A 26,857-nucleotide genomic window follows, 5' to 3' on the forward strand; every position below is an offset into this window, starting at 1 on the left:
TTTGGTTTACATAAAAATAAAAACATAATATTTAATATAACGATAAAAATACGTATAATTTGAAATAAACAACAAAATATGAGTGTCCGGTTCTTTTTGTCTCTGAGTATATAATAAACAAATTTATAATTAAGCAACAGTGTGTATAAGAAAATTAAATTCAGGCATTTCCTGGTGCCCTTTCTGAGATTTATGCCCATAAGTTGTCAAGAGGACTTAGTTTAAGAAAGGAATCCCACAAGATCACTTTTTTTTCCCTATGAGGGGATTTCTACCTGTACCTATCCTCAGTAGACGAACGCCATAAAATCACACTGAAATATTCATAACAACCATTTCAAATTGCCCAGTGATCTCCGCAATGATCTTAAAAAATAAATAAATAAAATAAAATAAAAATAAAAATCCATTACTAATTATTTTCAATTTCTTAATATAAGATATTCAATTCAATTCACAATTTAAATCAATATTGACTATTAGATTAAGCTAATATCCACTATAGACTTCTAGTAAAAAACCAAATTAGTTTCAATTGGAATTTGTAAAGGGTATGAGAGTGGGGGTTGAGAGTGTGGTAGTAACTGTTTATTATTTATAGTACTACCAGGTCCGTTCAGTCCTGTTCTGGCCCTCTTTGGTTCTGTACGTTCTAGTCACAAGATACAACATGACTGATAGTAAGTCTCTATTCAATTACATTGAATTTTATCTATATTCAGTTTTTTCAATTTATTTTTATATCATTCTACTTGTTACAGATAATATCATTAATATGTTTTTTTGTATGTATATACATGAGAATCTCTTTATCTTATCTGTTTAATAGCATTTTTTGGTTTTGTTGTTTATTTATAAAACCTTGAGGAAGGAAATGTTAAAAAAACACTATTTAAAAAATAAAAAAGCCACTGATGTAAGTTTCAATACATTTTGGATATTATTGAAGTTGAAAAAATTTAAAAAAAATTGTTTTTACTTATTTTTTTATCTCAGAGGTTCACTATTTTAAGTATTTTTCACAAAGTCGTAAAAATAATAATGGGGTGACTTAAATTTGTTGCAGCATGTATTAATAACAATAAAAGTCATCTCGATCTTATTTTAACATATATGATTGGAAAAAACTCCATAAAATTGTGAATTGTGATAATTAAAATTCCAATGTTACCAATTAAACATCAAACAATTAATTAATTTTTTGGCGATGTTAATTTTTCTGAAGAACGCCAAATCTAGTTAAACGATTCTATTACTAATTCAATTTTATTTATGTATATTACTTTTGATTAAATGTTTGTTCACCCTGTCTTCAAGATGTACGGCTGTGCTATTTTAAAGCAAATTTACAATTTAATTGCCAGCATACGTAGTGTTAAAGTGTTAAATCTTCTAACTAGGTTTATTCACTACTTTTTAAAAGCTGAGATTTTTTAAATTATTTTTTTATTTAAATAAATATCTTTTAGAACATAGACAAATTATTTGTCCAGACATGGCATGAATTAAAAATCTGTTCTAACTAGGTTTATTTACTACTTTTTAAAAGATGAGATTTTTTTAAATGATTTTTTTTTTTAAATAAATATCTTTTAGAACATAGACAATTGTCCAGACATGGCAATCAATTAAAAATCTGTTCTAACATCCATGAAATGTTGTTTTAATTGAAGGATGTGTAAGTCTTGGTGGAGAGAGAACCTTGATGCCTTTAAACCAGTTTTATAAAATGACCCCACTTCTTTTTCTTTTTATTGTGTTCTATAACAGCCGACCGAAACCGCACAGACTAAACAATGCACTATATACAAGATCCCACTTACACACTTAGCACAAATAATTTTAAATCATTTCAACACAAGTGTATTCAGGATGATCGCAGTTACAGAAATAGATTCATAGCTAGGGTTGCCAACTGAGTGACTAGCTGAGAATTTTTAATCTTTTGGTTTTCTTTTGTTAGTACTATGAAGGAATTGTGCTATATCGTAACACGAGAGGCCACAGATAAAATAAAATTTTTTTTAGGGGGACCCAAAATAGATCTGGATATATCACAGTTGACACTGAGAGTTTTAAAATCACTGGAACCCAAGGTTATAGAATTTTTTGAAAATATTTCAAGCTAACTAGTGATTATTGATAAAACTCAGAGAAAATTGGATTTTTATTCTGATGCAATAAGTAGATTTTCCAGTCAATTGTTAAAACAAATATTAATATTACAATATTTAAAATATTTTTGGTACAATGATAGCATAAGAATTTTCCTGATGATAATCATAAATCATCCTGTAAAATTGTTGAACATGTACCAACATTTTTAGTGATTATTGTCTAAGTATAGACTTGAAATCTTTTAAAGTGTTTTGTGATTAGGGAATTATACACTTGACTATTTTTAGAATACAGAAAACAACCAACCTATTTTTGGATAATGCTAAAGCTTACATGTTTCAAGATAAATGGTTCTAATTTAAAGTTTACTTGCCAGGACAGGATTATTTTTAATTATTTTTTCCCAATTTGTTTTAATGTTTGATCTATTTTTATCAAGTGTCGCACTAAAAGTACTAAAGCTATAAAACAGATGCACTCTTTTTTTTCTCTTTTTTTTTGTTACTAACATTACAAAATACAGTGGCATGATTGCCTTTGGACACCCTAACCCCAGGGAGTTTATTTGAATACATGCTCCAATAATTATATTACATGCATGAAGCCAATTAATAGTTTACTGTACAATAGTTCGAAGAAAAAAAATACAATATGAAGGTGAATAATAAATCCAAAGTAATTGAACTCAATTACAAAACACAAAATATTTTCAATAGGTGAATGAATTTTCTTACATTGTTTAATAAAATAAAAATGAAATTAATTAACTTCACAAAACATGATGGGATCTCTTGACTCAGAAACTCGCCAGAAGACCATCGTAACCTTGAGTCACCATAGGCTGCAGCAAAGGAGGGTGTGTGTATGTGAGAGAGAGAGAGAGAGAGAGAGAGAGAGAGAGAGAGAGGGGAGGAGGGAGAGAGAGAGAGGGAGGATAAGGGAAAGATGTTGAGAAAAAAGAAAAGAGAGAGAGCGNATCAGTTTGTACATAATATGCATTTGTATATCCTTAATGTATGTTTTAGAATAATATAATCTTTTCTTTGATTTTACAGTTCGTTAGTGAGTTTTCAAGTGAACTTTTTTAATCTTACTTGAGAGAGAGAGAGAGAGAGAGAGAGAGAGAGAGAGAGAGAGAGAGAGAGAGAGCAGCATAATGTATGTCGTTAAAATATAATTTAATTAATGATATGAGTAGTAAAACAGGCTGGCAATATCCTTAGAAAACTATGTATAATAATCACGTTATAAACTAATGGGCAAGATCAAGGTCTTCAGCGTCTGTCTTCAACTTAGGATATAATGTATTTGGAGAAAAATCTGAAGAACCAAAGAATAATTTCTTGGAGGCTTTCTGCTGAAGACATATTCCGAATTCATATGTGTATGTTGGGTTCGGTGACAAAGTTAAACGATTCTATTTCAACACAAAAGGAACATCATAAACTTTTATAATAAGGGAAAAGAAACGTGTTTCGGGTGGTGTAAAATAGCCTTGGGCTGTTTTCATGAGACGTGGATTTTTAAATACCGCTTGTGGAAAAGGTGTAAAAAGATCCGCTGAGAGGCTGCCAGGTCGTATTTAGACAACTACCCTTTTCTGGACACAGTTGTTAAGCTGTCACTCGGGTGTTAATTGGCCATGGAATGACAAGAAAGAGAAATGAAGAAAAAGTAATCAATCCGATAAATTTATTATGAACAATGTATCTGTTTTTATCATCTTGAAGGTAGAGAATTTGTATATTTCATATGTAAGTATAGATGTATAGATCATCAAATAAAGCGCTGTTATGGGGGGTCAAATTGAAAACAATTCCATGAGCCAAGATAACACCTGTGACGGGCATCACTCTTCCCTTTTTAGGTCTAGGTCTTGTAGACTGTCAAACGAGTCTATCTATAGATCTAAGCCGACATAAATAATTTGACATAAGGCGTTTTCTTGTTTGTCGGCTGGTAAACTAAGAACACACCAGGAAGTTAAGCTAATTTAAGCTCAAAATCACGATTCTTCATAAGACACATGGAAATTAGAATTATAATATCCTGTGGAGATATAAAACGACTTTTCATATCGGGCCATTCAAAGTAATGTCACTGAACCCGACAAAAAAATACAAACCCTCCCTGCATTAATATGGTGGCAAGTTGGTATCTCTACTCAGAAGGCCGATATTGCAACTAATGAGCTAGATTGCTAGAATATCTTGTGACATGACTATAAATTTCATTTGATATTCTCGAGTTCTTGATAAAAAAAAACTTAAATCCCGGCTTTGGATACTTTGATTCGAGGAAACGAAGCGAGTTGACCGCATTTACGTTCGATTCTAATTTTATCAAGTCAGTTCTCATCACACGATTTGAAACCAGAAAATCTTTGGATAGCACCCAATGGGTGTTGTACATAAGGTCACGGGCTCGTTGATGCAGTTGTGTCTATTTACATACATTTTAGCAACTTAAATTAGTCTTAAACCCCAAACTTCTGATTCAAAAAGATTCATTTTTAGAATGAAAAATGAACGCAAATCGTTGACCTTTTTCTAAAGTAAAATAAAAATTAGATTGAAATGAGTTTTTCTTAAACTTAAAACGAATTTTGTCTTCTTTCCAAAATGACAGTGCAAACGTTTCACAGCCATGTAGGGTCTGAAGTCTTCGCATCTTCTTGGCAGAGTGGCAAGAATCCGCTCAGCATTACCCCATTTGTTTAAGTTAGGTATTTTGATGGATAATTCTGACATTCCTCACTTCTTGCCTGCTGAACGATTCGTTCTTTCCGTTTGAAAAAAAAACCCTTCAATTCTGTTAGTCCCGTGTGAGATTTTTCTATCTTTTCTCAATTAAACATACTTTTCTGTTGGGGTCTGATGTGTGGCCCTTTGGAAGCCTCTCATCCCATCACGTCATAGTACCCCCATGTATGGAAGTAGGTCAGGCCTCCAAAACCACCTCGGTTGAGCTAAAGTCTCGCACATAATAACCCTTCACCCTTAGCTATCTGTGAATATGGACGTACCACTTTCACTTTCAGTATGTACTCAGATTGGAAATAATTGGATATGTGCAAGACTCCGGGAGAGCAATTTGGTCCCTTTGCTCCTCCTCCTTTTTTTATTTTATTTATGTATATTACATTAGGCCCTTTTCTTCTAAAACACGCTGCATCAAGTTTGATAGAAGATACTAGATTTTTGAACGGCGGGTGTATTCCACTCTATTTACTTTTGATATTCATGCAAACTTGGATCGTTTTAGTTTGAGATTTTTCTCTCAATTCTCTCAAGGTTTATGCACATAATAATCCTTAACGTGTGTGTGTGGTGATTAGTGACCCTTAATCGATATTTATTTAGGAATCGTGAGATGCGGTCTGGTGTGATGTAGGTTTCAGAAAAACATTTTCTTTATCGTGCCAACGTTTCGATCTTTATTGAGATCATCTTCAGGGCCTGGATTTACAAACATTGTTTACATATAACAATTACATTTTGGATGTGTAAAAGTGAATTTATACAATGCAAAATATATTTTTTTATATATTCAATCAAAGTATTTCTACTCACTCAAAGTGTTTGTCTTCTGTGTAATTGTACCATTCTTGCGTGTCGTGTCGAGAGTGCCAGTTGAGATTTTGCTATTTTGTGTTTATATACATTGGATTTTGAAGGGGTGGGGAAGGATGTCGGTATAGAAAAGACATTTTTGTATAAGGCGTTGGCTTCTTTGAGGTGAAAAGAGCCGACGAAGGGAAAAAATGTGTTGGTAATGGTTCCGCCAGATTATCCTTTCAGGATTATATAGAAAGGGATAAATAGGAAAAGGAAAGCTAAATTGTGGGAAATTAGACTATGTGAAAAATATTTTGATATATCTCTGTTGATATAAACCATTTCTAAGAAATTACGTTTATGTTTGTTTTGTTCTGTGTGTAATACTTTTGGATTTTTGAAGTCGAAATTGTGTTGGTGTTCAAGATGGTGGGTAGCGAGTGCTGTAGGATTTTGCTTAGGTTTTTTGCAATCATATATATGTTGCTTTACTCTCTTGTCCAGATATTGGGATGTAAGACCGATGTAAGTTGCCGGACAGTTTAAACAGTTGATCTTGTAGATTACGTCATATTTATTTGTTATTGGTGTGGGATCTTTAATTTTGGAAAAAAGTGTTTGAATTGTTTTATAATTTTTGAAAGCTATTTTGAAGTTATCGGACAAGAGAAATGAGTTTAATTTATGTGATAGGCCTTGGATAAATGGTATGGAAATGTATGCTGGTTTGTTTCGATAGACTTAATGTGAGTGTTAGTGTTGAGTTGTAATTGTTGATTATTCTGTTAATTATGTGTTTAGGGTAGAGATTGTTATGGAGGATCTGTTTGTATATCTTTATGTTTTCTGTGAAGTAACCCTTTGGCCGTGTTTATTATTTTGTATGAAGGGGATGGTGAGATGTAAAGTTGAGGTCTGTTGTGTTTCTGTTTATTGTTCTGTTTATCTGTGTTTCTTGGTTATTGATACCAATCTGTGAGTAATGTGCCATCTGGTTGTTTTATTACGAGTGTATCTAAAAATGGTATTTTTTTGTTGTTTTCGATTTCATGTGTAAATTGTAGGCGTGGGTGGCTTAATACTTATATGACTGTGATTTTTTGGGAGTTTGTCTCTCACCTCAACATGTTCTAGATAATGTCTATGTACATAATACTAGAATTATGAATGGTGGATGCATTTCATTGCACTTACCTTGTCACTTATAAGTTTGAAAGTCCTCATAATATCGATGCGTTTCTTAAATCCTCGTCAGAGCAACTAAGTATTTTTTCCCAGACCGTTTTTAGGTCTACATCAGTAGGTCTAAACAGACAGGACGTTCTTTTTTTGTTTGATTAAGTTTAATTTATGAAGTCTTTTCAGAGGATCTTCGGAAGAGGTCAAACAGAGAAAACTTCCTTACCGTTTTCGCCGAGCTTTCGACAGTTTTATCATATAAACAAACAATTAAAACATGAAAAAACAATAATTACAACAAAAATTGAATATCTTACTTTAAACCTTAATAGGGAATTAAACAACATGGTGTTTTGGGCACAGAAGTACATTATGTTTTTGATAATAAAACAGGCCCTGAAGATGACAATATAAAACTGTCGAAAGCTCGGCGAAAACCGTAAGGAAGTTTTCTCTGTTTGACCTCTTCCGAAGATCCTCTGAAAAGACTTCATGTTTCCAGCAGGTCGATAATCTAGTTCATCGTTAAGTTTAATTTAGTTTGTTAAATCAAATTTGTAAGTAATTTTTATTTTATAACAATTTATTGCTGCAGAACGAGCATGGGTGACGCTGGCAACGAACGATTCGTACGCAATCGGAGCATTAGTACTGGCAAACTCCCTCAAGCTGGTGAATACCACACACGAACTGGCTGTTCTAGTCACACCTGGAGTTTCCCCTGCTATGAAGTAAGTAACATCTCCTTATATCAGTGTATAAATTAAATCAAAACCCTGTACAAATGTCTGCTAAATGGCATCAGTCATGAGTGAGAGTGAAATTTTCTTCAGATGTAAGGAAACAGAAAGTGATATGTGGTTGTCGCGATTGGCAAAGTCTATGGATTTTTATCTGGGAAGAATATGTAGGCCATATTAATTACTGATTTGACCCTTCTTATTGTTCACATTCCAAGAAAGGTAATTTTTATTAGTTTTTAATTAAAAACATAGTTTTACACAACTGCATGTTGTTAGAAATCAGACAATCCATAGTTAGGAACTGCTTAAGTTATAATCAAACCATGTGCCTTTTGCTCATTGCATTTTGGTTCTAAGCACTATGTGCTTTAAATGTTCTTTTTTTAAAGATGAAAACTATACTTGTTAAATCTTAGTTTAATGTGTACAGATTAGTGACCGTTAATCAATAGTTATTCAGATATCGTGAGATGCGGTCGGGTGTGATGTAGGTTTCAGAAAAACATTTTCTTTATCTTGCCAACGTTTCGATCTTTTATTGAGATCATCTTCAGGGCCTGGAATTTACAAACAATGTTTGCATTTAACAATTACATTTAGGATGTCTTAGTTTAATGAAGACTCTGCATTTAGGCCTATATGGCTTTGATCATGTACACGATTATTGATTCTTCGGGTTCTGAAATGGCAAATGTTTGCTGTCTTAACAGGGATAATGAACCTCTCCAACTATAAATAGAACTGCTTAAGATTTAAATCAACCAAATGAACAATAAACAATAATTTATGCCGAAGGTTTGCTTTTCCCTTGTTTCACTTTACCAAGAGCGTTTGAACGTTTTGAAACAACTAATGTAGTTCCTCTTTTGATATTACATATTTTTGTAACTTTCTTAATTAGTTTGCTATTTGTGAAACTATAAATAATACTTTTCAATTTCATATTAATTCAAGACTCACAGCATAAAAGACTTTCTTGCAATTTTTTTTAAAACTTTGTATAGTATTCAGCTATATACTGGAACATTTCGAATATGAAGTTGTAGGGTGAAAACTGTTTAAAGGTAAAGGCCGGTACAAGCACATTTTTTTCTATGTGGAAAAAGCCAATTTCCGTTGTAAATTTTCTATTTTAAAGATCTTTTACTGTACCAAATAAGGCAAAGATTCGTTTTCAATGAAACAAAAAATCTGATAGGCGACAGTTGTCATAAGATAACCTTGTTTAGCTGTTCTTTTTTTATAGTTAATAAACGCCTGTGATAAACTATTTTAACAGGGGTTAATTATAACATTTCTATTTTCGGCCGTTTCAAGGCAGAATTTGCAAAGCTGCTAGCGTACGAAATGCGGACGGATTCTGTTTATTGGTTGCCATTTAAAAATAAACTTATTGGTCCGTATATCCATTTGATTGTTCCAAGATGCATTTAAAATAGACCGGGCAAGGCGGAGTTTCTCAAATTGTTATAAACAGAAAAAACATCGTGGAATTTCGAGAGGATCCTTGGAAACGTAAGGGGATCGTTTAGGGATGAAGTTGAATTTAATCTGGTATCACAAGGAAAAATGATCAGAAAAGCCAAGTCCTGAAGGATATACACAGGCGTCTTTAACAAGGTTTTGGGATCTGATAAAAAGCCTTAAGATTAATGAAGAGCTTTAGATAATGGAGATTGCACAAAAGAACAATATTGGTAATTTACTAGTTTTCGTGGTCCGCTTGACCAATTAATATCTTTCAATTAATTAGGGTTTTTAGTTGAGATAAAAAAGTCAATGTCCTGGTCGGTTTTCGTGAACTTCGGTCCTCTTTATTTTTAATTGGTATTGTGTTTCGAATATTTTTAGGGATGCTGTATGTTTTGGTGGTTGTAGATTAAGTTTAAATTGATTTATAATTGTTATGTAAGGTACCCACGACCTTCGGCTAGATGCGCCGCTACTCTACCACTTGAGCTATCGGAGAGTAGCGGCGTATCTAGCCGAAGGTCGTGGGTTCGAATCCCGCTCGTGACATTGACTTTTTATCTCAACTGAAAACCCTAATTAATTGAAAAATATTGGTAATGCGTAAGGTCGTAAATAGGCAGACACTTTTTAACTTTAACCGTAATAATGTTTTTCAGTTGGTCCTAGTTAAACAAAGTAATGAGCTAAGTGGTGGTTCGAGTCCCACTCGTGACACTCATTTTTCATCTCAGTACAATTTTTTAAAACCTACACCAACTCAACCACACCTTACATAACAATTATAAATCAATTTAAACTATCACCACCAAAACATACAGCATCCTTAAAAATATTCGAAACACAATACCAATTAAAAATAAAGAGGACCGACGTTCACGAAAACCGACCAGGATAAACAAAGGTAATGCAGACAAACGCACTAGATCCTTTATGATCGTGTAAAAGAGATTCGACCTTACTCGAGAAATCACACAGACACACTGAAGATGACGAAATGCCGAAACGCGTCTGACAGACCCATTGAAAATACGCAGATGAAAGTGATCTGTAACGAACAAACTTCGTAATAATTGAAGTGATTTTTATGATTATAATGTAAAAAATATATGTAAATTATAATAACTGAAACTTTTTTCTAACTGGTCAACTTTTGGAACATCGTTCGCATTGGACAAAGGTATGTAGCAAGGGAGTCAGCGTTTTGCTTACTCCTCCTTATAACCCTGCCCCACGTTGTTTAACAGCACAATTTTTTTTTAAACTTCACTATATACCAACTAATACTGAGCTTTGTGTTCACCGGGATCGGTTTGTTTTCATTGGGATAGGCAATTTTTGAAAACAAAAATGTAGTCTTGCCTCGCCCTGCTTAATACCTAACATCGCTCCATCTGGCTATGGGTTTTTTCAATTCAATTGCGGATAGTCGGCACTCTGAAAATTACGCACAATTAATTTCCAAATAGAATTATAACTGAATTTTACTTAGTTTCAACTCCAGCACATAGTTCGCCTCGACCTGCTTATATCGCCGTCACGTTGTTTTTAATTTTGGAAGACCAACACTGAAAATTACGCACAATTGTTTTGATGGCAGGGTAACTAAAGTTTATATTTTCATCTCGAGTGATTTGTTCCAATTGGACACAGGGACAGCGTGCCCAAATCGAGCTCCTTGCCTCGCCCTGCTTAATACCCTAACGTTACGTCATTTGCCTTTTTTTCACTCATTGGTATATATTTTGAAAACACGGCACTGAATTAATTTTAAGATAGAAGAATAATTGAATTTAAACTTGGTTTGAACTTCATCACATTGTTCAACACAGCCGAAATTCTGTCGAAATAAAGCGTCTTGCCTCGCCCTGCTTATACCGTAACGCCATGCCGTTTATTTATTTTTTCCTCCTGTCAATGGCAAATACTTTGAACTGAAACCTACGAACTAATTAATTTCCAGGTAGAATTACAATTGAATTTGACTTGGTTTCAACTCCAGCACATAGTTAATGCCACACATACGAATTTTCGTCGAAATCTAGCCTCGCCCTTCTTATAACCCTGCAGCTAGTTACACATAATAGGACAAAGCCTGCACCTTGATAAAAATGACATACGAAGCCATATGTATTGGACAGACAGAACGAAAAATAAAAAACAGATACAAAGAACATATAAGATCGCTTGGGGACAGTGACGAGCAAGATTGGGAACCCAGAACCAATCGCTCACGTAATGTCGTGAGGTCTATAAAAGAAACTTGACTTCAGAGAATCACAGACACACTGATGATGGCGAAATGCACAACGTGTCTGACAGATCGACCAAACGAGGATAGGCATTAGGCAGACCAAAACGATCGGCAATGACCAAAGGTCATCACTCAGCGGACTATAGGGGGGAAATTTCACGACAAGGTAAATGTTAATTCTTTCAATTGAAATCTTCTAAAGAACAAAAGAAAATTTATATATTGTTTATTTTAGTACTGTAAGGTCTTGAGAAGCAGCACCGAGGTAGAATGTAATTCCTTCGTTTCACAAGGATCACTACATTTTCTTTCCGGCTCAAATCAATCTTAGACCTTTAGGATTTCAATCCCATTGGTCATCACTCATCAGTCTAACATGCTTTTGGTCACCTGTTACCTAGAGATTTCACGAAGTAGCCAGCCATTTTCCCGCGGTGACAGCATAATATCCTGTTTGTTATTTATAGCTGATAAACAGTTTATTATTAGTAGAATTTACAAAATAATGCTAATGTTTACACCCTTCAGTTTTTTTTTTGTTTTCCCCTCTTTTGAAAGATTTAAACGAGAGAGATGCGGCCAAAAACACGTCCTAAGAATAGCTTTTTAACGTTTCATTTTCATGATGTTCTTCGGTGAATCGCGAACGAGTCAAAACCAGAATCAAATATTCAAAACCGTCTTGTCAAAGTTAATCGAACGGACCCGGGGGGAAATTAGACAAAGTATCAAATTGTAAGCAGAACGTCGTAGTTATATTAGGACAGGAGCCAATGTCCTTCCGCCTAGTCACTTTTCTAAAAACGATTTCGGACAAGAGTGCCAAATCGGAGGAAACCTTCAAAAAATAAAGGGTTCAGATAAATTTATTGAAACTGTTTACAAGACATTATTTTATGTTGAAACATTAGTTGAAATGATAAACAAAAAGTATTTTCTCTGTATCTGCAACATGGACGTAATCTACTAGCAAAGTTTAATGGTTGATTTTATAGTATAATGTATCACACACATAAAAAAATATACCGAAAGTGTTACATTGTGAAGTCTGTTGGTGATGAACCTACTGCTTGATCTATTCTTTAAACCGAGACCTAGTTAATAACAGAACAGAATTATCGGAGAAGATCCCGTTACAGAAAGTCTGATAAAGATTCTGCAGCCTCTTGGGTACAATTGCGAAAAAAATAAAATAAGTTATTAATTTTTTTTCCAGGGAAGAACTGGGAAAGGTGTTCAACACCGTGAAGGATGTGGATGTCCTGGATTCTAAGGATGTGGCCAACTTGGCCCTCTTGGCACGACCCGAGCTCGGGGTGACGTTCACCAAACTTCACTGCTGGAACCTCACCCAGTACTCCAAGTGCGTCTTTCTTGATGCAGACACTCTGGTAATGATAGATACAGCATATGTGCTGCTTCTAATGGTCTCACGTTATTTCAGATCTTTTTATTTGTTTTTTATTTCCTCATAAAAAGGTTTTCCATAAGTTGCAAGATGTTAACATTTTCTAACGACCAAAGAAAACCGTCGCTCTAACAAAACTTGCGTTTCGTTTTTGAAACAGGGCTTTGGTTCGTAAATCAGGTATCTCCAAATTTTTAATTTTTCTTTAAACAAAACTTTCTAAATAATTACTTAATGAATTCTATAAAAGATTTAAGCATCCGACGCTACGTTTGGCACATACGTAGTTTATTTATTTCATTTTATATTTAACGATGTTTCTCCCAATCTTTAATGGAATATTTTCTAAATTTACCTCTATGGGAAAATTCCAGGAGTAATTCCAGAAATTAGAAATGCATACTGGATTTTGGCTCAAAACATCACATAATAATGAAACAAAGCAATTTAATAAGAAACAATATTTTTGAGAATTAATTTTAACAAAACAATTATTTTTCGAACTAAATCATTTCTTACCCATTCTTTTACCTGATATAGTAATGAACAAAGTGTTGCTTTAAAAAGAAAGGCGCGGCGATGAGTTTGAGACAAGCCCTATCCAAGCCGGCGTCCCACAAGGGAGCATTCTTGGTACCATACTATCTACCGTGTTCTGCCGATACGTCCCAACAACATTCTTACAACCTGGACGATTCCGCAATTTAACTCCTATATGCAATCCCCCTCAAGCCGCCTCTAATATCCAGGAACGACCATGGAAGAATGGTTGCAAAATATGGAAAATTAAACTGAACGAAGATATATTCAAATTAGGTTCATGCTAAATAAACTGGATTGGCCAGGTCTGTACATTAACAGCAAGAAACTACCGAAAAGGTAAAGACAAACATATACACACAAGACTTAAGAGACAAGACCTAAACAAAAGACTGGGGTAACTTCGAAGACTTCTAGATCGAAAATCAGACTTGAAAAAAAAGGACACCGTACAAAACATTTATTCGAGTCTATTTAGAAGTACAGAGGTTTTTGGTACCACTAATCCAATTAATCCAAGCTTCAAAGTCCTCAGAAGAATTATTCAAGTTTCACTCCAATCTTTCAAGAACCCTCTACATCATCTCAACCTCCTAGCCCTTAATCCGATAGCAGATTGCGTATCAGCGTTGGCTGTCTGTCAAGAAGAGATAGAAATTGGAATTATAGTGTTAGTTTAAATTTTTTACATGTAATGGACAATTTCCAGTCTTACTGTGTAATGGCTTGCATCCAAATTGGATCACACTATTGAAAAACTCAAGAATGTACTTTTACGCCCGTCACAGTTTAACCCATACGTATTCAAAATACAAACAAATCGCATCCTGCTTCTAACAATCGACTGTATGACTGACGGAAAAAAGCTGAATTCCCGTCAAGAAATGTTTCTTGTGCTTTTTCCGTGCGAATGTCTCTTGGAAGATTTCCAACGAGCCGGAGCCTACTCAAGGGAAAACGGTCAAAAATAAATGGTCAAGGCGCAATTTATTCATTCTGTTTCATTTTTGCCTTGGGCGTAGTAAACAGTCAGCGCCCATGCCAAATGTACCATGGGCAAAAATATCACAAAATAACTAAGAGTATTGTTCATTTAATATTGGTAGTATTGCCAATTACAAAATGTTCAATGTTGTCAATTTTTTAAGGCAAAATACATGTTTATTGAGCGGGCGATTTTTGGTGACTCTGATAAAACTGGTGTTATGGGGGACTATCGATGCAGCGGGGGTCGACTCGGTAGCGAGCAGTATTCGTGCAATAGGCAGCCCGTCCTCTGTTGAGAGTATGAGAGACGATGCTGCCAATTCCCTTGTTGCTGACGGCTAGCTTCAATAGTGAGAGTTAAGGCCTCGTCAACGAGTTGATCCCCCGCTTATGTACAGAACTGCTGGAAGGTCATAGGCTGCGGCGTGGAAGGCGATAACAGTATCCACAGGTCCAGCAGTTACAGAGAAGTCCTTCCTGCTAATCCGAAGTATCGGTCTGCGGAGAGGAAATGTGTCCGTTTGCAAAATATAGTTTTCAGCGTTTTTCAGTTAAATTGAAAGGGTATTAATGGTCGATCATTATGGCCTAGCCCATTTCAAACTCTCCTGCCGATTTCGCTGCACTTTAATCCTTAAATTATGAGGTCTGGGAGGTTATGAATCTGTAGTTAGGTTCTTTCCGAACGTTTTGCTCTTAAACGCGTTCTTCTTCTTCTTCAATGTTGAGTTGTAAATAGAATTATTAATAAAAACTAAACATGGAGCCCGCCGAAAAGCTTCCGACTTAGCTACACAACTTTGCACAACTTTTCCTAACCTTCCAGACTCTTTTCCAAAGTACACATATCCTCTGTTCCGATATGTCTGTACATCAATTCGTCAATGAACGAGACTAGTTTTACTGCGTATTTCTGCACTGAATCAGGTTGCTAAACCCAAAGTTACGGTAATCCGAACAGGGGACAAATTGGGACCATTAGTTTGAAATATCGGTACTTGTAGGATGACCGCTTGGATAGGATCTGGCTCAAATCTCATTACCACACCATACGTATATAAGCAACCATCTGTTAGAACGATTTTAGGATTAGGTAGTAAGGAGTGGGTAGGAACTAATTTTGCTGGAAAAGTGTGGGATGGACCTATAGTTGGATGGCCCTATCTTTGCAGTCTTTCTGATTATTTACCAGAATTTAAGCCAATCTGAACAGGGTATTAATTGGGACTATTAGTTCGAATATCATAACTCTCCTGTACTCATGATAATATTCCAAAATATTCCATCATTCGTCATGTTCATTTCCTCGTTTATTTTCGTCATCTTCAGTGATTGGCCTGTGCTATTTTATCAGCCTGTTGTGATATCTTTTGTACGTTTGTAAAAAGTTAATTGGGCATGTCAGTATTGTCTTCAATATTTATGTAGGTCATTTATTGTGTTTGTCAGTTTCTTCTTGTGTTATGTAGCGTTTTAAATATGTATTATTAGCGAATGTTTTTTTTAGTGTAGTGGTGTTTAGTGACCGTTAGCCAATGATTATTTGGAGATCGTGAGGTGCGGTCTGGTGTGACGTAGGTTTTAGAAAAACATTTTCTTTATCAAGGAGTGGGTAGGAAATAATTTGATTTGAAAATATTTTTTTTTGTAAAAATCAATTTATAAATATATCGTTATTCAATTGTTTGATTTCATTGCTAAAGAACTTCGTTATTTTTTAAATAAATATTTATGTGTATCCAGGAAAAAGAAATTTGGTAATATCCGCGTAGTTTGTAAGTTAATTAGTGTAGGGCTGTATTAGAGTGTAAATAGCAAATATGATGGAACCAAGAAAGCTCCCTTGTGGGACGTCGGCTTGGTTCGGTCTTGTCTCTCATTGCCGCATCGTTCTTTTAAAAAAAACGATCTATTAGATAAGAATTTATGATTAGGTAGTAAGGAGTGGGTAGGAAATAATTTGATTTGAAAATATTTTTTTGTAAAAATCAATATTGCTAAAGGACTTCGTTATTTTTTAAATAAATATTTATGTGTATCCAAGAAAAAGAATTTTGGTAATATCCGCGTAGTTTGTAAGTTAATTGGTGTAGGGCTGTATTCGAGTGTAAATAGCAAATATGATGGGACCAAGAAAGCTCCCTTGTGGGACGTCGGCTTGGTTCGGTCTTGTCTCTCATTGCCGCACCGTTCTTTTTAAAAAAACGATCTATTAGATAAGAATTTATGATTAGGTAGGAAGGAGTAGGTAGGAAATAATTTGATTTGAAAATATTTTTTTTGTAAAAATCAATTTATAAATATATCGTTATTCAATTGTTTGATTTCATTGCTAAAGGACTTCGTTATTTTTTAAATAAATATTTATGTGTATCCAGGAAAAAGAATTTTGGTAATATCCGCGTAGTTTGTAAGTTAATTGGTGTAGGGCTGTATTAGAGTGTAAATAGCAAATATAATGGGACCAAGAAAGCTCCCTTGTGGGACGTCGGCTTGGTTCGGTCTTGTCTCTCATTGCCGCACTGTTCTTTTTAAAAGAACGATCTATTAGATAAGAATTTATGATTAGGTAGTAAGGAGTGGGTAGGAAATAATTTGATTTGAAAATATTTTTTTTTGAAAAAATCAATTTATAAATATATCGTTATTCAATTGTTTGATTTCATTGAGATCTTTTAAACCGGAATCCAGTAAGTATTGCTTTATTTTTGTACTTCTTAGTTTTGTAATGAATTCGGATAAAGGCAAACAGGAGAAATAGTAAGCCCAGATATCCCGATGAAAAGCATCTTCCGACTATCCTGACCACAGAAATATTTTTAAGTATTTGATGATGTGGAATGTAGTCAAACAGTTTTCTTTTTGTTTGCCTCGCCACGACTTGTTACACATTATTTAATGTTTTAAAATGACAATGACTGAAAGACGTCGTTTAATCGTCATACGCTTATCTTCATTTATATTTACAGTTTATTACCGAAGAAATTATAGCAAACACCTTGGAATTTAGGATGAAGTGCGCTTTTACAAACAGGTTCTTCTGGCTTTTCATATTATTTGGGTAAAAAAATTTTTACTCGGCAATACAGTCTTGGCAAATCTCGTTGAAGGAAGTCAAAGAAAAAATTCGGAATGTGTCGCCCAAGTATAGAGATGGCCGACGCCCAAATTTCTTTTGTGTTTGATCGTCCCCGATCACCCTGATCTTGTTCTCGATGTTTGTCGGACCAATTCGGCATTTAGCCATCTTTAGTGTTTCTATGTCAACAACTAGCTAACTAGCCAACAAGGCTTCACCGCCCCTTAACTTTTAATGGAACTACACTTTTTGGCGTTGTGAGGTGTATTTGGACGTTTTCGCCTATCGGCCTAATTGAGGGTTTAGAAAATTCAAATGCTAACAAATAATTTCTACAATGAAGTCAAGTCATATGAAGTTAATAGAATTTTGGCTTCAAGATGGTTTATCTTTTGGTCACTTGTCAGGTGCAATTATAATGCAATGTCTTCAAAATTCTACTAAATATTTGCATTTTAAAAGCAAATCAAACAAAAATGTGCGCTTTTAATTTTTTTGCCCTTAGAACATCAAACAAAACCAGTCCGTCATTTTTGTATCAAAGTTCCAGTTGGTTAATGTCGATCCTAGTGTCTTCTTTCTCTCGAGGAAGCGATCTTTATAAAACAAGTTTACTAGCATTTTCCGAACATGTTTTAAACACCGAAAGTAAAAAATAAGTCATGTGACATCAAAGAAAATGGGTAAACACATGATGTTTATATTAACATTAGCTTATTCAAAAAGTCCGTATGATAATTTTATTCATTGAATGGTGCAGAACTTAAGAAAATGGCGCACGCTATTCAGCAAATGACAAAGAAATGTTGACTGTTAGCTAAGGGAAAAAATTATATCTTAACTACTCTAAAATTAACAATCTAATAAGAATTTCTTTTCTATTTAGTAAATAAACCGCAAAAAGGTGATACCGACGTTTGTCAGAACTGTTTTTGCCAAGCTCTCAGTGCGGGGTTCCTAAAAATCAATTCAACACATGATGATTATGTTTCTACGATGATGCTCAAATATTACCTCGAATTTGCCGTTATGATTAAGAAGCAAAGGAACGCCGGCCCGCCGATTCTCAACGCCGCGTCGCATATAGCACTGGCTAGATTTTTAAAGTGGTGATACCTCTGTATATGCCGTTCTCGTGTATTTTTGCTATATGCACTTCCGATCATGAGCCTGGCTCCTGTGCACTCGTCTCTGATTGATTTTAGATCTATCTCTCCGATCTTGTCATAAATTACTGGTGGCTCTTTGTTAATTTTAAAAACGTTGCCTACACTCGTTTTATTTATGAAGAACGACCTTAAACTGTTGCTTCTTTCGATGGCGCTTTTAATGTTAGCGTTTGACATCTTCATTTTGAAAATTCTGCAAATTTTAATTTGAAATCATCATGAAATTTTTTATATTTAATATAATTAAATATTTACATTTTCTCCTCTTTTATTTGGAATAACTTCTTTACGAACAGTTTTTGCATTATAGTCGCCACAGTTTATTGTCCAGTTTTAAACTATTAACACTGAATACCTCCCTTACTGGCTGGCTAAGGTCTGTTAGTTGTGCCAAATTCCTCCTGTACTGGCTAATTATATTAAAAATGCTACAAATTAATTCTGATTAACATCTTAAAATTAATACCAGATATATGCAATTAGACTTACCATTTGGTGAAAATCTTAAGCTTAGCCGATGATCACCGCGCACAACACGGACTTTCTTAACTTTTAGTTGTTGTTCTTTTTCAATCTTTATTTTATTTAATTTTGCTGTAAAGTGTGTGAATTTACTTAAAAACTAATAATGTGTTAGGCAACAAAAAGAAAAGTAAAACAAATTTAAAAACATGTGTTAAGTAAAAAACCAGGACAAATGCATCATAATTAGTTTATCCTAACTACAATATTATAACGGACAAAATAGGTCGTACACACAGGACAAATTAAGGCGAAGTTAAGAAGCTGATCTAAATTGAATTATCATAAGGGGGAGAAAAAAAACTTTTCCACAAAGTTTGCTCTTTCTATAAATATTTATTTTTACTGTTATTTAGCTGATTGTATAAGGCTGAATACTCACTATTTTAGTTAAAATAAATAAATAAATAAAACTACAATAGCGTTGATTCTAAATGGGTATACGAGATTGTTCAGTTATCCACCAACTTTGATTATAATCTGGTTTGGGATTTTATTGGGTATGTGGTCCTTCAATGAATCATACACTGTATTATACAGTCGCCAAGCTTTTGGCTTGGTCATTCATCGATTTTTTAAATAAATACACCTCTCTACACGTTTTAACAAAAATCAATTTTAGTCAATAACATCCCAAACCAGATTAAATGGGTGTAGACAGACAAATCGCGAGCACAGGTAGACCAAAGGTCAAGTTTCTTGACGATTGGGAGTTATTCTCGCTTTCTCTTGACAAGTGTGCAAATTAAAATGAAATGAGATACAATTATAAAATAATTTAATGTAAAAATTTTTTTTTTAACCATTTCAAAAAGATAAATGAGAAAATTCCTGATTGAGATTAGTCAAGGCTATATAATATACATATAAAAACATATTTTTAATGACAAATGTCTTAAATTTAAATAAACTGTCTAAATAAATACCAAAAAAAAAAATTAAAACTGGATTGATAAAGATAAAGTTTGAAAACTATTATGTAATGAATTTTTTTAGTATTTCATTATGAATTTTTTTTTTTTTTTTTGAGCTATGTTCTTTCTTCTCTTTCTTATTGCTACATTTTTGCTATTTAAAGTGTCGCTGAAAAATATAACTTAATTAAAACCCTTAATATTCTATTTGTTTTAAACTCAACTGAATTATTATGAACTTATAACAACAATTCAGCATCTTTTGAGATTTTCTTAATTTTTAAAAATATTATTGTTATTTTATAATTATTGTAAATTATAATTATTATACATGAGATATGCATTAAATTTTGGCAATTACAATAAAAACAGAATATAATTAAAAACAGCGTAGGTAATCTTTAATAAAATCTTTTAATAAGTTATTGAAATATATGATGCAGATTAGAAATAGTCTGAACAAATAATCACCAACTATGATGGGAAATAAATATACTTATTGTTTTAGATTTATTTTTATAATCATTATTTTAAGTTAATACTTCAATGATTTAAGTCTAAATCTCTAAGAAAATGTAAGTCTAAACCTCTATAAGTAAAAAAACAAAAAACAAAAACTGAAAAGTAAAATAAAAAACATAAAATAATCGTGAGATTCTCTCCTGTCATCTGTGGAGTGATGAACCTGTAATTTGTCCATTACCGATCATTTTGGTCTGCCTATCCTCGCTGGAACACGTTTTGGCATCTTCGGTGTGTCCGATGCAGAGAGGAAACTTCACTTCACAGAATCATACCCTGGAGATGCTGAAATGTCGAAACAAGTCTGATAGACCAACCCATTGAGGATAGGCAGACCAAGATGATTGATAACGATCAAAAAATCCATATTGTAATAATAAAACTGAAATTGCATTATAAATTGATTAGTTTTATACTCCGAATTAAAAAGTTTAGTACAAATGCCTATTAAACGTTAGAAATCTAACGAAATTCTGAATTTTCTTCTATAACCCTCTAACTTCACCAGTGGTACAGATAAGACGACAGATCACTAAAACACTGGATTGGGAGATTCTCACGGGATTCTCACGGCTTGTAGCCAGATGTCATAGGTTTGATTCTGCACATATGTGTATGTATCTGCATCATTAATTATATACATATGTATATAATTAATCAATCAATCGATAAGAATCATTTCAAAATAAATGGACTTAACCAAATAAATTATTTATTCATTTTGTTCTTTATATATTTTATTTTTTAACATTGCGATTTTGTTTACAGGTAGTACAGAATGCTGATGAGTTATTTGAAAGGGATGAGCTATCTGCTGCACCAGATGCCGGTTGGCCTGACTGCTTCAATTCCGGTGTGTTTGTCTTTAAACCGAATAATGACACTTTCAAAGCCCTCGTCGATTTTGCAGTAACAAAAGGAAGCTTTGATGGTAAGGCATCTGTTGTGAATGAATTTCTAGTTGAGAATTTATTTTTTGTGGATTGCAGGTGGTGACCAGGGCCTTCTAAATGAATTTTTTGGAGATTGGGCAACGAAGGATATTCAAAAGCACTTACCTTTCACATACAACATGGTCTGCACAGCATCTTATTCTTACCTCCCAGCATTTAAATTGTTAGTTTCAATATAAACTTTAAATGAAAAATAATTCTACAAACTTTATTTTTTATTTAGCTTTGAAAACAAAGTCAAAATATTACACTTTATTGGTGTTAATAAACCATGGCTTCAAAGTGAACCAACCAGCTCATCAATGTCAAGTTACTTAGAATTGTGGTGGAACATCTTTAATGGAAGTGTGAATAAACAACTTTCTAATAAAATGGTAATTCATTATTACATTACTAAATTTGTGTTTATGTTGTGTTTTGATTTGTGTTGCTACTGCTAGCTTCATATTATAAGTTCATATGTATTTAAACACTTTCTTTTGTTATGCCTAAAAATAAAATTTTGCTTTTTCATAGCCAATAATGAAATGTTTGCTTTTTATAAAATCTCTTATATAATTAATCTTCTAATTTAACAGTTTTCATACTTCTTTGATTTTGTGTTGATAACAAGCATTGATTTTTATACAGATTATTAATTGCACTGTTTATGGAGATGGACAAAAAGCTTCTCAAAACTGCACACCACCTCCTCCTCCTCCTGAACCTTACCAAGAAAGGTATATGTTCATTGACCCCTGGGAACAATTTCAAAACCAACCGAACCAAGAAATAAGTTCTGACCAAGAAGTATTTACTGACACAGAAAATTTCCCAATAAACAATACGACTCAAGACCAAATCGCATTAAATAGTTCTAATACAAATCAGGAAGAACAACTTCATTTCACACCCACTCATAACAGAAATAACAATACTTTTGAAAACAGATTTACTCCATATGGACAAACAAAGAAAGGGAATGAAACAAAAAATGACACATTTACTCCAAATGGACAAACAAAGAAAGGGAATGAAACAAAAAATGACACATTTACTCCAAATGGACAAACAAAGAAAGGGAATGAAACAAAAAATGACACATTTACTCCAAATGGGCAAACAAAGAAAGGAAATGAAATAAAAAATGACACATTTACTCCAAACGGACAAACAAAGAAAAGGAATGAAACAAAAAATGGCAAACTCATTAATACTGAAATATATTTTGACAAAACAAACCACTCCACAACTCCCATCATTAAGTCAACAAACAATATGAATGAAACTTTTATTAACAAAATGCTAATAAATGATAGTATAATTCCTACTGCTACCCTGTGTACTGATTGTTCTCATCCCTTTGTTGAAAGTAATAATTTACTAGAGGAGTCTGAACTTGAATATCCAGAAATTTCTGGTGAGGTAGGTTATTCGTTAATAATAAATTGTTTACTACCCACTTTATAATAAGCCATTTCTTATTTTGTCATTGTGTTTATTTGTTTAGAACGGACTTGCAGGAGCCTTGGGAGGAGGACAGCGTGCGGAGGTTGAAGAACAGTGGAGGAAACAAAATTGGGAACAGGGTAACATCGATTATATGGGAAAAGATTCCTTTGAAAACATATGGAAGAAAATAAGTCAAACTGTTGGATTACCATCAGCTCCTGTTGATACTTCTAAAACTGACTTACTAAAGCAAACAACAAAGGAAGAAGTTGCTAAAACTGTAACATCAAATGTACCATTAGCACCGGCACTTGAACCACTGAAATCAAATGCTGTTCCTCTCCTATCTGAATCTCCAAAAAGTGATGCAGTTGTTCCAAATGCAAAAGCTGCTGACGCACTAACTTCAACTGTTGCGTTAAAAGATGAGGCCTCTCCAACACTAGCTGTGACAAAAACTGAAACTCCTGCAGCACCGGGCACTCCAAAAACTGAAGCTCCTGCAGCACCGGGCACCCCAAAAACTGAAGCTCCTGCAGCACCAGGTTCCCCAAAAACTGAGGTACCTGCAGCTCCAGCTGTGCCGAAAGCTGATGTCTCTGCAGCACCAGGCACTCCAAAAACTGAGGCTCCTGCAGCTCCAACTATGCCGAAAGCTGAGGGCTCTGCAGTACCAAGTACTCCGAAAACTGAGGCCCCTGCAGCTCCAGCTATGCCGAAAGCTGAAGTCCCTGCAACACCAGGCGTACCAAAAACTGAGACCCCAGTAGAACCAGATACTCCAAAAACTGAAGCACCTGCAGCACTAGGTTCCTCAAAAACTGAGGCCCCGGTGGCACCTGGTTTACCAAAAACTGAAGTCCCAGCATCACCTGGCACTCAACAAACTGAGGCTCCTCTAGTACTAGGATCACCAAAAACAGAGGTTCCAGCAGCACCGAGTACACCCAAAACAGAGGCTCCTGCATTACAAGAAACCCCAAAAGCTGATGCCCCTGTTTTACCTGGTTCTCCTAAAACTGAAACTCCAGTAGCACCAGGCACTCCAAAATCTGATGTTCTAGCAGCTCCAAGTCTTCCAAAAAGCGATGCCCCAGTGGCACCGGGTTCACCAAGTACTGTGGCTCCTGCTGCACCTAGCTCACTGAAAACAGAAGGTCCAGTAACACAAGGAACACCAAAGGTTGAGGTGCCGATAGCACCAGGCACTCCCAAAACTGAAGTTCCAGAAGCTCCGGGTACTCCAAAAACAGAGGCACCTGTATTAGCAGGTCCACCAAAGACTGAGGCGCCTCCAGCACCAGGAACTCCAAAAACTGAGGCACCTGCAACACCAAGTGCTCCAAAAGCTGAAGCACCAGCTGTACCAAGTACTCCAAAATCAGATACTCCTGTAGGACTAGGTGGTCCAAAGATGGAGGCTGCCACACCCCAAGGCACACTAACTGATGCTCCTATGGCACCAGGCACTCCAAAGACTGAGGCCCCAGCATCACCAGGTACTCCAAAAGCTGAGGTTCCTCTTGCACCAAGTACTCCAAAGACTGAGGCTCCAGCAGTGCCTGGTTCTCCCAAAACTGAAGTTCCTTCTGCTCCAGCGACAACAAAAACTGAATCTCCAGTTACATCCAAATCGGAACCCACACCAACAGAACCTACCAAAGATGCTTCAAAATGTTTATCAAAGGAACTTCCAAAGACTGAATCCAATAAATCAACTGAAGTGGTAAAACCAGAAGCACCAAAGACTGAAGAGCTTCCTAAGCCAACTGACACCCAAAAGACTGAAGCTCAAAAGCCTAATACAAATGTGCCAGTGCAAGAAACTCCTAAACAAACAGTATCAAATGAATCTGTCAAATTGGTTGCTTCTGAGCCATCTAAAGATAAACCTAATGAAGAACCCAAAGGTAGTGAAAAAACCACAGAGCCAACAGCTGCCTCTGAAAAAAACACTGTACCTGGCACACCTACAGTCACACCTGCAACACCAGGAAGTCCTTTTCCAGAAGAAGTGAAATTACCATCCAACCAATCTGAACCACAGAAACCAGTAGCTAGTGCGGCTACACCTGTAGAGGCCCCAGTGCCTCCAAAAAGAAAAGGAAATCAGAAAGGAGGAAATGGCAAACAAGGAAAAAACAAGAAATAGTGAAAATGTCTTTATAACTTGCTGTGATTTGTGCTTTTATTTTATAAATCATGACTTTGTGTGCGATCTACTGTATAATAATCAAATGACAAAATTTTCGCAAGGAATATTGAATAGCGTTAACAAAAAACTAGTTGTGAAAAGTGTAACAAAAGAATTCTAGTCTTATACAAAATGTATGTATATTCTTGTAACAATCAAAAATTACTCATTGAGTGTAATGAATAGTTTACCATAATTTCTCTTAAATACATAAATTTGTAGTTCCAACAAATATAAAGAAAAATTCACAGTTTGAGTGTTAAAATTTTTTATTAAAAGTATTCTTTTTGGTTATGGTTGTAACAACTTCTTAAACCTATCTCATCAATAATGGCTGTGTGTAAGTTTCAAATTAATTTCAGTATAATGTTTTAATTGAACAAAAACAACATAGCAATTGTATGCTCTGAATCTGTTGGAATGAAATGGACATAGAAGAAAATAAAAACGATTATTTAAACATTTCTGTATTTCCTGACTGAGGACACGGAGCCCAAGTACCCCCCTTTAAACAATGACAACCCTCGAGGGAACTTTTTCTCCCCTTATTTTCTTAACAGATTTATGGTTTAAGAAGAAAATTAAATCTATGTAATGCAATTTTAGCTTTCAAAGCTTTCACTTTATATGAAAATCAATAAAGTACTTTTAACTCTGTACGCTTTTTGCGTAAAATTTAATTGACAGTCTATCAGTTCAAATAATATTTCGTGGAAATAAATTCAATTGTTTATGATAATTTAAAGATCGTGAGATGGGGTCTGGTGTGATGTAGGTTAGAAAAACATTTTCTTTATGTTTCATTTCAATCTTTATTGAAATCACCTTCAGGGCCTGGGATTTATAAATATTGATTAAATTATAAATATAACTAATTATAAAATATACATCACACCAGACTGCATCTCACGATCTTTAAATAATCATCAAGTAATGGTCACTAAACATTACACATTTATGACGACCAAATTTTATGATTAAGCAAAAACAAAACCAATAGGAAGAATTAAGTCCTTTTTCATAAAAATACAGTTAGCTGTCACTGACAATAAATTGGTGCCTGCAAATTCGTGCAATCATATTGACATATTCTGTGTTTTCAGGCTAATTTTTAGTTATTCAGAAATTGTGAGATGCGATCTGGTATGATGTAGGTTTCAGAAAAACATTTTCTTTATCGTGCCAACGTTTCGACCTTTATTGAGATCATCTTCAGGGCCTGGGATTTACAAACATTGTTTAAATTTAACAAATAAATGTAGGATGTGGAAAAAAGTGAATTTATACATTGCCAAAAAAATATATTTTTTATATTTGATCAAAGTATTTCTACTCATTCAAAGTTATTCAGAAATTGTGAGATGCGGTCTGGTATGATGTAGGTTTCAGAAAAACATTTTCTTTATCGTGCCAACGTTTCGATCTTTATTGAGATCATCTTCAAGGCTCAAAGTGTTTGTTTCTTGCGTAATTGTGCCATTCTTGCACACTCTCAACACGACACACAAGAATGGCACAATTACGCAAGAAACAAACACTTTGAGCCTTGAAGATGATCTCAATAAAGATCGAAACGTTGGCACGATAAAGAAAATGTTTTTCTGAAACCTACATCACACCAAACCGCATCTCACGATTTCTGAATAATTATCAATTAACGGTCACTAATCACCACACATCTCATTCAAAGTGTTTGTTTTCTGCGTAAGAGTGCCATTCTTGTGTGTCGTGTTGAGAATGCCAGTGAGATATTGCTGTTTTATGTTTGGCCGAACTATTAACGTTTTTTTCCCTTCGTCGGCTCTTTTCACCTCAAA

At 34.5% G+C, this 26,857-nt stretch overlaps 2 protein-coding genes across 5 annotated transcripts; one reads left to right on the forward strand and one right to left on the reverse strand.

Annotated features, from left to right (window-relative positions):
* The first annotated feature begins 574 nt into the window (after positions 1 to 574).
* LOC106662218 (proteoglycan 4-like) lies at positions 575 to 25,502 on the forward strand. Of its 3 annotated transcripts, XM_024224985.1 has the most exons (9): positions 575 to 680; positions 7,450 to 7,585; positions 12,538 to 12,712; positions 21,231 to 21,393; positions 21,452 to 21,578; positions 21,639 to 21,789; positions 22,046 to 22,355; positions 22,407 to 22,819; positions 22,905 to 25,502. In XM_024224985.1, the coding sequence occupies exons 1-9, from the start codon at positions 671 to 673 to the stop codon at positions 24,996 to 24,998; spliced, it is 3,579 nt and encodes a 1,192-aa protein (XP_024080753.1). In that variant the 5' UTR covers positions 575 to 670; the 3' UTR covers positions 24,999 to 25,502. The 3 variants fall into 3 exon arrangements, with proteins under 3 accessions (XP_024080753.1, XP_024080751.1, XP_014241598.1); XM_024224983.1 differs by having other exon boundaries at positions 22,046 to 22,819; XM_014386112.2 differs by lacking the exons at positions 22,046 to 22,355; positions 22,407 to 22,819.
* On the reverse strand, positions 18,197 to 19,213 carry LOC106662219. Of its 2 annotated transcripts, none has more exons than XM_014386113.2 (4): positions 18,994 to 19,213; positions 18,760 to 18,932; positions 18,350 to 18,697; positions 18,197 to 18,292 (listed from the first exon to the last, which is right to left on the reverse strand). In XM_014386113.2, the coding sequence occupies exons 2-4, from the start codon at positions 18,807 to 18,809 to the stop codon at positions 18,256 to 18,258; spliced, it is 435 nt and encodes a 144-aa protein (XP_014241599.1). In that variant the 5' UTR covers positions 18,810 to 18,932; positions 18,994 to 19,213; the 3' UTR covers positions 18,197 to 18,255. The 2 variants fall into 2 exon arrangements, with proteins under 2 accessions (XP_014241599.1, XP_014241600.1); XM_014386114.2 differs by having other exon boundaries at positions 18,760 to 18,914; positions 18,994 to 19,165.
* Positions 25,503 to 26,857: the final 1,355 nt, after the last annotated feature.

Source organism: Cimex lectularius, unplaced genomic scaffold, assembly GCF_000648675.2.
Source record: "Cimex lectularius strain Harlan isolate CLEC.00 unplaced genomic scaffold, Clec_2.1 scaffold19, whole genome shotgun sequence".
NCBI lineage: Eukaryota > Metazoa > Arthropoda > Insecta > Hemiptera > Cimicidae > Cimex > Cimex lectularius.

Coding starts and splice junctions, on each gene's coding strand:
- LOC106662218 (XM_024224983.1), top strand. Junction 12,713..21,230: donor TTCTTGATGCAGACACTCTG/GTAATGATAGAT, acceptor TTTTGTTTACAG/GTAGTACAGAATGCTGATGA. Junction 21,790..22,045: donor AACAACTTTCTAATAAAATG/GTAATTCATTAT, acceptor ATTTTTATACAG/ATTATTAATTGCACTGTTTA.
- LOC106662219 (XM_014386113.2), bottom strand. CDS start 18,809: ATGCAAAAACTGTTCGTAAAGAAGTTATTCCAAATAAAAGAGGAGAAA. Junction 18,698..18,759: donor CAAATAAAAGAGGAGAAAAT/GTAAATATTTAA, acceptor TAAAATTTGCAG/AATTTTCAAAATGAAGATGT. Junction 18,293..18,349: donor ATCATAACGGCAAATTCGAG/GTAATATTTGAG, acceptor ATTGATTTTTAG/GAACCCCGCACTGAGAGCTT.